Source organism: Hippoglossus stenolepis, chromosome 24, assembly GCF_022539355.2.
Source record: "Hippoglossus stenolepis isolate QCI-W04-F060 chromosome 24, HSTE1.2, whole genome shotgun sequence".
NCBI lineage: Eukaryota > Metazoa > Chordata > Actinopteri > Pleuronectiformes > Pleuronectidae > Hippoglossus > Hippoglossus stenolepis.
Genome location: NC_061506.1, coordinates 2,125,587 through 2,135,629, shown reverse-complemented (window position 1 = coordinate 2,135,629; position 10,043 = coordinate 2,125,587). Strand labels below are relative to the sequence as shown.

At 43.0% G+C, this 10,043-nt stretch overlaps 1 protein-coding gene and 1 long non-coding RNA gene across 2 annotated transcripts; one reads left to right on the top strand and one right to left on the bottom strand.

The window, feature by feature from the left end:
- Positions 1 to 357: 357 nt before the first annotated feature.
- LOC118103259 (growth/differentiation factor 8) lies at positions 358 to 4,580 on the bottom strand. The gene is made up of 3 exons (XM_035149996.2): positions 4,160 to 4,580; positions 3,068 to 3,438; positions 358 to 2,726 (listed from the first exon to the last, which is right to left on the bottom strand). The coding sequence occupies exons 1-3, from the start codon at positions 4,485 to 4,487 to the stop codon at positions 2,346 to 2,348; spliced, it is 1,080 nt and encodes a 359-aa protein (XP_035005887.1). The 5' UTR covers positions 4,488 to 4,580; the 3' UTR covers positions 358 to 2,345.
- Positions 4,581 to 4,996: 416 nt separating this feature from the next.
- LOC124851400 lies at positions 4,997 to 6,321 on the top strand. Its single transcript, XR_007032435.1, has 2 exons — positions 4,997 to 5,464; positions 5,905 to 6,321. It is a non-coding gene; the product is annotated as an uncharacterized LOC124851400 (long non-coding RNA).
- The last annotated feature ends 3,722 nt before the right edge of the window (positions 6,322 to 10,043 follow it).

Here is a 10,043-nt window from a genome sequence, read left to right as displayed (position 1 = left end):
GAAATCAAACTCATTTCAATCTTCGGACGTGTGAGTTCAGTTCGAAAGAAACAGGATGTGGTGAAGATCTGACACAAATATGCAGCTTTAGGTTTATTATCGGTGAGTTAGAGATCACCACATCAATATTAATAATAATATCTGTAGAATAGATGAATAATTTGTCTTTTCTTTCGCCTTAAACAGAGGCAGAATGAATAATAAGAGCATAATATGATAAGGAAGTGAATTATTGTAGCTCACTTTTGACTGTTGCATTTTAAAGATGGACTTGTTTGTGTCCTAATCATATCAGACAGGTCAAAACCCTCATTTCTGACACGTGACAAGTGATTTATACTCAGGGGCCACATGTAATAAAGGCGTACAACATTCTTTTATTGTAATAGCATTATAATAACAATTTCTCACTTAAAATGAGTAGATAATTCAGAAGAGCAAAAAAATAATGTAACTGTTAATAAACAACACTAACTCGTGTTTCAACCGCAAACCATTGTACTGCTAACATTTATGAGATCTACAGCACATTTGTCATTCTTCATATTCACACAGTGCACAAAGTGAGTCCTTCAAACTCCTACACAAATAACCATCGGTGCAAACATGTGGCGGGGGAACGTCATTACAACCACACACTGATCATAACTTCTTTCTTTTACAATCAAACCACACATTTCTTGTCTTCAGTGTGGGTTTCACTATCAGAGCTATCATAGATGGTGTGTGAGCACATTTATTTATTCACTGAGTGTCATCAACAGTTATAGAAAGATAAATAGCAAGAAACGCAAAAATATGCATCTAAATACGCTAGTTTCATTAGTTTTCTAGAAACACATTCAACTTCTTATATTTTTAAAGTCAAAACATATCAAGTTTATCCACCTGATATTGAGCAATTTTATTTAGATACAAAATCTCATGATTCTTCTCTCATCTTGTGGCCTCGTCTAAAGAAACACAGGACAAAAACAACTTTGGATCCACATCGTTGCAGCAATGTGACCATATAAAAAAATAAAAAAGTGAACTCAAGTTCACTGCAGAATCACAAACGTGAATGTGTGTCACTCGTGGACGTCCTGTTCCGACAGCGGAGCAAAGGCTTGTGGGTCAGGAACCCCAGCGAGGCACAACAACAGTCAGGACATCTGCACTCAGCTTCAAATCGAGATGAAGCCTCCCTCTGAGATCACATTTCTGCTCACATTCAATTTGGCTGATGGCTCCCAGTCTTCCCAGTTGTTCAGACACTGGTATTTTAGATCTGAATCAAGCTTCAGACGACGCCTGTGTCTGATTCTCTTGAGCTTGTTCACTACGAGGGTTCACAGGTCTGGTGTGAAGCCCTGGAAATCAGTGTATTCATCAATGTGTGTTTGTACCATGTTTACACCAGTTTAACTAACAACCAACACACACACACACACACACACACACACACACACACACACACACACACACACACACACACACACACACACACACACACACACACACCTTCAGCTGCGGTGCTTCTACTGTCCACTAGATGTCTCTCCAATCACACTACACCAGGACATCTCTTGTTGTTGTTCTAGAAAAAAGTAAAATTAGACGAGCTAATCCATTTTAATCTTTTCAAATCTCAGGGCAGTGTGAGTGTGTGTGTGTATACATCGCTTTTACAGGCTTTTAATTTGATTCAAGAAAATATACACCAGGAAAAAAAGACAATAAACCATGAAACCTCCAGAATAAGCAAAAAGAAAACTAAACTGAGGAGAAATCTCTCAGCCTATCAGCGTCTGTCACGGCACTTTAGCTCCATCCGTTCACCCACGTTAGCATTAACTGACCATATGATGTCATGTTGCTCTGAGGGAAGACGGAGCCGCCAGCTCAGAATTAAAGCCTCTGCATGTTGACAACATTTCACAACACACCTGCAACAACGTCCTTATACAAGTGTCTCTCTCTCTCTGTCGTGTGCCGGTCTTGGGAACTGGTCCCAGCGAGGAGTCTGCAAACAAGCGTCAGGGCCGAGAGTCACTCAGTTCATGTTTTGTAAAATCAGGGCGCACATGAAAGACGCCCTGCAGGGTTTGTCCTGGTCAGGACTCAAATCAGGACACGTTCTCATGAGACGGGAGGACAGGGAGCAGCAGGAGTTTATCTACGTGTGGACGATGGAAAACGGTCAACAAGTCTTAGAATATGTGAAAAGTTGTATCTTTTGTTATGGTGGAGAAATAAAAAGTTCAAGAAATCTATATTGAAAATCAACAACATCTGATTCAGCAGCTGATTACTAGAAACTGATATAGTTGTGTTTCCAGGGGCAAAGAAAAAAGACCGATTGTTCAGGAGCAGCCGCAGTGGTCGACCACCATGGACGGGATCTTCCCGTAGATGATCTGCTCCTTGCGGTTGAAGTAGAGCATGTTGATGGGCGACATCTTGGTGGGCGTGCAGCAGGGCCCCGCCGTGCCCCGCGGGTTGGCCTTGTTCACCAGGTGTGCGTGCGGGTACTGCTGCAGGTGCATGAACTCGCACTCGCCCGAGCAGTAGTTGGCCCGGTAGCGTTTGGGCGCGATGATCCAGTCCCATCCGAACTCCTCGAAGTCGACGGTCAGCGGGTAGCGGCAGCAGCGCGTCTCCGCAGACTCCTCGTCGCAGTTGAGGCCCGAGTCCCGACGGGACCTCTTGGGGCTGTCGAGGATCTTCACTTCGATGAAAGGTTGCTAGAAGACATTAAAAACTAGAGTCACAGCCTTGTGGTTGAATGCCTCGGACAACCAGTACAGTTTTTTCCCAGCTCATATGAGGTCAACGTGACCTTTGACCACTGAAATCAGTTCATCCAGGTCAAAACTGGTCAAAATTTGAAGAATAAAAGTTCTTGAGCTTAAACTTTCATTCTTGGATTAAAAGTTCAAAGGAAACCTTCATATTCTTCCATGAGAACTGACCAAACTTTATCTGCTGATGAAGACTTCACTGGAAGCTCCAGAACCAGCATGTTAGTCGACCTTGAGTCGTTTTTTAATTTACACTGAATTTCTTCACTTTGCAGTGAACTCACCAGTCCTTCCTCTCCAGGCTCGGCAGATTTCACAGCCAGATCTTCTCCCCTGGAGTTGTAGGCGTTGATCTCGATGCCGTAGTTGGCCTCCGGTTGTCGCAGCCACGTCTGCAGCATGGACTTGATGTCGATGCTCTGCCAAGAACCGGCTCCGGCGTCGATGTCGATCTTCAGCGAGCGCACTCGCACACGGGTGTTGTTTCCCTCCTTTCCGGGTTTGAGGTGTGAGAGCTGCAGGTAGACGGTGGTGACCATGTGGGCCGGCCGCAGGTGAACCCACAGCTGAGCCAATAGGATGTTTCTGGGCTGGATCTTTGGACTGAGGCTGAAGAGGCAACAGGAGGACAACTCGTCCTGGGAGATCGGGTTTTCTGGAGGAAATCATTCATATCTATTATACATAAAACACTTAAATAATACTCTTGCATATTAATAGTTGACATCTTGTAACTGTTCTGTTTGCCCAACACTTTAGTCCAGAGCTGGGTGAAACTTTGATATTCATGATCCCCTGAGGATGAACCCTGGTTAATCTGGTGATGCCCTTTCGTCCAGGACAACCATCAGGAAAACACTCTTCTCCAATATCCTTTAGAAATGACGGCCTGTGTGTGTGTTATAGTGTTCCCATGTATGTACCTTTAAGATACCAGAATATTCCTCTGATAGATTTTAAATATATTTAAAAGATATAATATTTAAATATAACATTTAAAATCACTCACACTTTAGGTTGGTTTTCAACATGTTGTCTAGTTAAGTTTCAAATCATTACTTCAAGTTTACAACATGTAAAAATCAACTGGAGAGAAACTAAACTTTCTCCTTCCACAAGCAAAACATTTCATCAATTTACATTAATAGTTGTTCTTCAATCTCCACAGATCTAAACATTAAAGTGTGAAAAGTGAGGTTTATTCTTCGTAGCATATAAAATAGGTCTTAATTGTCTCCATTGTTCTGGAGGGCTACTGGAAACACGCGTTACGCACATTTTACGCACGGATTTCGCTCTTTACGCACGAGGTTTTCTAAAAGATCCAGTTGCAGGACATAAAATGTAAGACATATATGTTGGTTCGGTTTAGTTACGCATGGTGGCCATAGTGATGATGGTCTCCGTCGTGGCGTGGTCCTCCTCCTCCACCCGCGGGTCGTACTGGTCCAGCAGCTGCGTCAGAGGCGGCGCTTTGGGCAGCAGCTGGCGGATCATGTCCCGGCTGATGTTGGGCGCCTGCTCCAGCCGCAGGATGCTGAGGATCTGGGACTTGATGCTGTGGAGCCTCATCTGCTTGTTGTGCTCCCGGTACTCGCAGGGCGAGCACTGCTCCCCGCTCTCCACCAGCAGCCTGGAGGTCTGGTTCGTCTCCATGGAGAACCCCGCAGAGGAGAGGGCGGTCAGACAGAACAAGAGGAGCATCCTGGGGGAAGAGAGGACGCTGCAGTGACGCTGGATGATATGAGACTGTCCCCACACACCAGCATTTTATGATTGGCTGCCAGGAGGATCTTTTTTTAATCAGAGAGGACACTTAAAGAGGTAGTGAGATTATATCATGGATATTAAAGTTTGTAAAAGAGTTTTCCCTCTGCATTTTAAAACTCATTCAAACTTTTATTTAAAGGAGAACACAAGTTATTCTTGCTCAAGGACACTGGGCTTTTATTGTTTTATTGTAAAGTTTTTTGAGGCACGAGATAAAGAGCTCGGATGTTTCTGCTGCTTCTTCTACATTTTACTATAAACTTTATTTTATTTGCAACTAACATCTTGTTTTGTTTTTCCACCAGTTGGTGTCCCTGCACCTGAGTTGGTAAAGTCCCACCCTGTGCAGAGACTCTGAAGGCACCGTCACCCCCTGACCTGGGGTCAGTTTCTCTCACAACACTTTTTTCTTAATGCACAGGAACTTTAAATGCACAATGAGCTGAATATTAACAGAAGGAGCCGGATGCCACTGATCAAAGGCCTGGTCCAAAGAGTTTAGCATTTTATATTCTCACTCATGACCAAAACTGATATGAATTCTCTTTCAAATGGGTGAATTTCACAGTAAAAGGCATAAATATGAAATCAGATAATTGTAATACATAAGTGACATAAGCAATATGCAAAAGGACATGTTCATTTTTTTTAAAGTTCTACATTTCAATCTACTACTGAATCATCCCATTGAGGATCCATGATGCCTGTAAAAAAGTCCAAACACTTTAAATAGCTCCTTGTTGAATAATGATATTCCTCTTGTAAATCATTGACCCTCAGTGGAAGCGTTGCTGTGTTTCTGCTGCTCCTCCCACCACTCAACAGCAGAGGGAGGACATGTGTTTGGCTGCAGCTCCCAACCTTAAATTAACCTGCTCAGAGTCCAGAGAGGAGCTGCAGCACAACACGAGGTAAAGGATTCACACTTCAGCTGTGATATTTGATCTTTGTCCTGTAGTTTAATTGGTTTTGAGTTATTCAACACTTATTAAAGCCTTTAAATGTTCTTCTACAGGCTTTAGGTTAAATGAATCCAGATGATTTAAAGGTCTGTTGTCTGGTTCACAAAACAAGGCATTTTACAGTCTGTGTTCTCTGTATTTGATTATATTTGTATACTTTTACCTTTTAAGTTGATTTACAGTCTGTTAAATGTACTGTTGCCTGCAGTTGAAGTCAGATTAAACACTAGTGACCTTGGCTGAGGCTTTAAAAGCTTGTTTGTCTGGATTCTACTGTTTTTGGTTAAACAACCTGCAGGCGAGGTTAAACTATCCTCAAATACGGGTCTTCTGGAAGAGTTTGAAATATATTTGAAATGCTTCTTGTTCTTGTTCTGTTTTTTCTGCAGTCATGGAAATGATCATCAAATACTCATCCTGCTGAAAACAATCGTTCCTCCCGTGTCTCTGTGAGATGGGATGTACTGAGTCCAGATTCTGGCCTTGGTCCTGCTCACACAAACAGAAGGACGACGTCATCGACAAACCGAGAAGAGAAGAAACCAAATCTTTTCTGGAGGACGTGAAGGAGACTGACGGTGCCGTCCGTCCAGAGGAGACGGAGGCTGACGCTCGCTCTCTGACTCTTCTCCCAGTCAGTGAACCCGTACTGGAGTTGGCTCAGAAGATGTCACAGGATATCGTGGCTCAGGCTCTGCAGCTCTTCTGGGAGGTGGAGATTCAATACAACAACCTGCCTTTCATCGACAATGACTGTGATTATGTTGTATGAGCTGGAGAAGAGAAGTTTGTGACTGAACCAGGACGAAAAAGAAAGAGTTTTACCACCAACATGATGCTGTAGTGCTGCAGGAATTCAGCTTCTCTTTACAGAAACATGTCTGCAACATGTTATCAGGGTATCAGAGGTATTTGAGCTCCTCTCCCAACACTGCAACATGTGATTATATGTGATGGAAACAACGGAGCTCTATGACTCAGAGGAATAAGACAAATCAGGCTCTGGATGCACAGTTTAAATAATAATATATTATAAGTAATACCTGGTGGATGATGAAACTCAAAGTTGGGTTTGCTCTTTCCAACAAAATTTGAAACTAAACTAAAATATATCACCTGAGGCCTTTTTAAAAGCTTTAACAGTCACATCTTTCTTTATCTTTTTACCAAGTTTACACCATGAGCTGATGAAATGAAAATAAAAAAAATCCCAAACTTCCACCCACACTGCACGAAGACTCTTGTCCTTCAGTGAAGCAGCTGTATCTGTGTCCGTGAGAAAAAGAACATGTGTCTGACGCCCGCTCAACAGCACCACTTTGTTTCTGAGCAGGTTTTCTGTGGACGTGAAAACACAACCAGAGGTGAGTCGGGTTAAGTCAATGTTTCCCTGCTCGGCCTCTGAAAGTCTGTCATTAAAAATACTTTGCTGTTTGCCCAAAAGGTAGAAAAACTCAACACCCAGAATGCACCGGGCTCCTGGTCACTCCCAGGCCTCTCCTATGTTGTCATGTTGTTATTGGTTCAAATCCACCTGCTGCTCTGCTTCAGTATAAATCTTAATTAAACTAATTCATGTGTGTGAAGCTTGTGCTGAAACCTGCAATAGCACAACAGTGTCCAGATGATGGCGGTAGAAGGCAGTTTACTGGAATGAGTCATACTTTCAGTCGATGAATGAATCAATACTTTTAATCTAATGTAATAGTAATAATGAAAATATTAAATTGGGAGCACACTTCTACAGTTTGATAGCTTTTTAATTTAATTAATATAATTTTTCCTTATTTATTTAAATATGTATATATTTAAATATATTTGTATCACTTGTATTTTTCATGTCTATTTTTATTTATTTATTTAAATTTTTTAACTATTGTTGTGAAGCAAGACAAATTTAACAAGATGATTTAAATCCAATGTTTTTATTTCTGTATTTTCAGTGTTTTGAGGAAATCTACGCGCCGCGTCATCGGCAGCGCGGTGACGCGATGTGCGCGCGACGCTCGGGGGGCGTGTCCAGCGGAGTCACTGCAGCTGCGCACAGAAACAAACAGATTGTTCAAGTTGAAGGATTCGATCTCATCACGTCACAGAACCGGTGAGTACCCGGAGTTTGTGGCGGGATTCGATCTAAACGACGGTTTAACCGGATAGAGAGCGAAGAGCTGCGGCTTCGTCACCGTTAGAGACAAGTTCAGAGACCGAGGCTGCTTAGTTAGCTGCTTAGTTAGCTGGTTAATTAGTTAGTGAGCTAGTTAGTGAGCTAGCTAGTGAGCTAGCAAACAGTACAGTTAACTCGTGTGTGTGTCATTTAAGAGAGAAGGAAGTGTGTGTGTGTGTGTGTGTGTGTGTGTGTGTGTGTGTGTGTGTGTGTGTGTGTGTGTGTGTGTGTGTGTGTGTGTGTGTGTGTGTGTGTGTGTGTGTGTGTGTGTCTCATGTCTTCTGATGTGATGAGCTGTATGTAAATGAAGGGGGGCTGCCTCCTGGTGACAACAGGACAAACATCTGCTGCATCTGGACTGTTGCATGACAGCGGTGCCTCTTCCTCCTGTTCTGGTTTGTGTCCCCTCCTCAGGACCTAGTGGACCTGATGGGGACTGAAGACTTGTCCTAATGAGGTCCTGGTTAATGCTAACACGTGAATTGGTCCTGGTTAAGGGTAAATCAGGGTTAGGTATGGATTAGTTATGGTTTGGCATGAATAGGTAAAGGGTAAAGTGAGGTATAAGGTTTTGGTGAGGCTGTCCACACTGAATGGAAGTCAATGCAAAGTCCTAGTAGCTGTGCAAACCTGTGTATGTGTTAGGACAGCTAGGACATTTTGGCCGTGGTTATGAGTGTCCTCACTGAGATAGAAGAAAATGTCTATGATATGGACATGATGTTGCACCTATGATACACACACTTACTCCCACTCAAACAGAGACACTGTCAGTTTGCTGTGTAATGTGTCACTATGCTGATTCTGCTGTGTGTGTGTGTGTGTGTGTGTGTGTGTGTGTGTGTGCAGCATGTCCTGTCTGGATGCTGACTCTGGATACACATGTGCTGAGTGTGTGTGTTTGCATGTTGTCCTCACACACACAAACACACTCACTCAGTAGTTCACTGCAGTCTCTGTCTTGGCCACGGCTGCTTCTGGTTTAGAGTTTCTCTGTTGCAAGAGTCAAGGTCGGGTGGACGCTGGTTTCCTGGAGCTGATGACACAAACCTGGCCACAAAATTGTGTTGTCACTTTGTCGAACCAGAAGATTTTCAGTTAATTATCATGTTAGACTTTCTACCTGTTAACGACCTAATCATTAGATTTCTTCTGGCTCTGATTGGCTTCACTGAACAGGTTTCAGAGTTAAATGGGATAAATGATGCTGTCAGATTGATTTGAATTCACATGTGTATTGTTTTTGTCTGTGGCCTTCATATCTTTGTGTGTGTTTGTGTGCGATGACTCACAAAACCCTCCAGAGGGTCGAGCTGAACTCTGTCGGTTCATCTTCATCTCACGTGTCTTCCTCTGTTTGTGCTTTTTTCCGGCCCTCGTCACATGTACGGGGAACATGCGTGTGTGACATCAACACAGATGCTCGCCGCTTGATATCGAGGAGGAGGAACACACAGCTTACACAACATGTGGATGTGCGTTCAGTGGGTCGTTAATGAGCTGCAGCATCCTCTTCATCCACCCGTCAGTCTCATCAGGGCACATTTAACAAAGTGTTGACAGAAATGTGAAGAAATGGAACTGTTGCGGAGTAGTTTTTCATTTTGTTATCCTGTGTGTGTGTGTGTGTGTGTGTGTGAAAGTTGCGTAACCTTGTTAGACATTAAAACCATGAGCCCACATGTTAACACACACACACTCAAAGTGATGCTGCGTGTGTGTGTGTGTGTGTTTGATGCACAACTCCATTTTCTTTAGTGTCTCGCCTCATCGGGCCGTGCATCCAGCCGAGGCGCTCTGATGCTGATGCTGCGAGCTGTGATGCAACTGTTTAGTCAATTATTAATGAGCAGGGGGGAAATGGAGAAGCATGAAAGGGAGAGTGAAACCTCCTTGTTGTGCGTGCGAGCGTGTGCGTGTGCGTGTGCGTGCGTGTGCGTGTGCGTGCGAGCGATGCCAAAGCAGGAACCACCGCATGGAGCTGATGGCAAAAAACGTATCAAACATTTTAGGGCAAATACGATGGTTAATGTGCAGCCAGGAATAAAAAACAAACTTATATTATTATTATATTTATCATCAGTAATTGTTTAGTTATGTATTCAAATATTAGAGTCTTAGTTTGTCCAAAGCAATTTTTATTTTTACCATAAAACAGAGAAAAGCAGCAGATTGTTGCGTTGGAACCAGCAAACACACCAAGAAGTCATTTTATTAGGAACACCTATCTGACACTCACACAGTCCTGCAGTGAATCTGCCCTTTAGGACGGTTATTTATTAAGACTGTGTAGGTTGTGTTATTATGGAGGCTTGAGTTTGTGGTGCTGTTGGAATGGTATTGTGTTATTCTATAGATACTAAA

Excerpts from the sequence above, each read along its gene's own strand:
- LOC118103259 (XM_035149996.2), bottom strand. The coding sequence starts at position 4,487 with ATGCTCCTCTTGTTCTGTCTGACCGCCCTCTCCTCTGCGGGGTTCTCC. Across the intron at positions 3,439-4,159 it reads CATCACTATGGCCACCATGC|AAAACCCGATCTCCCAGGAC; the intron begins GTAACTAAACCG and ends GATTTCCTCCAG. Across the intron at positions 2,727-3,067 it reads AGCCTGGAGAGGAAGGACTG|CAACCTTTCATCGAAGTGAA; the intron begins GTGAGTTCACTG and ends AATGTCTTCTAG.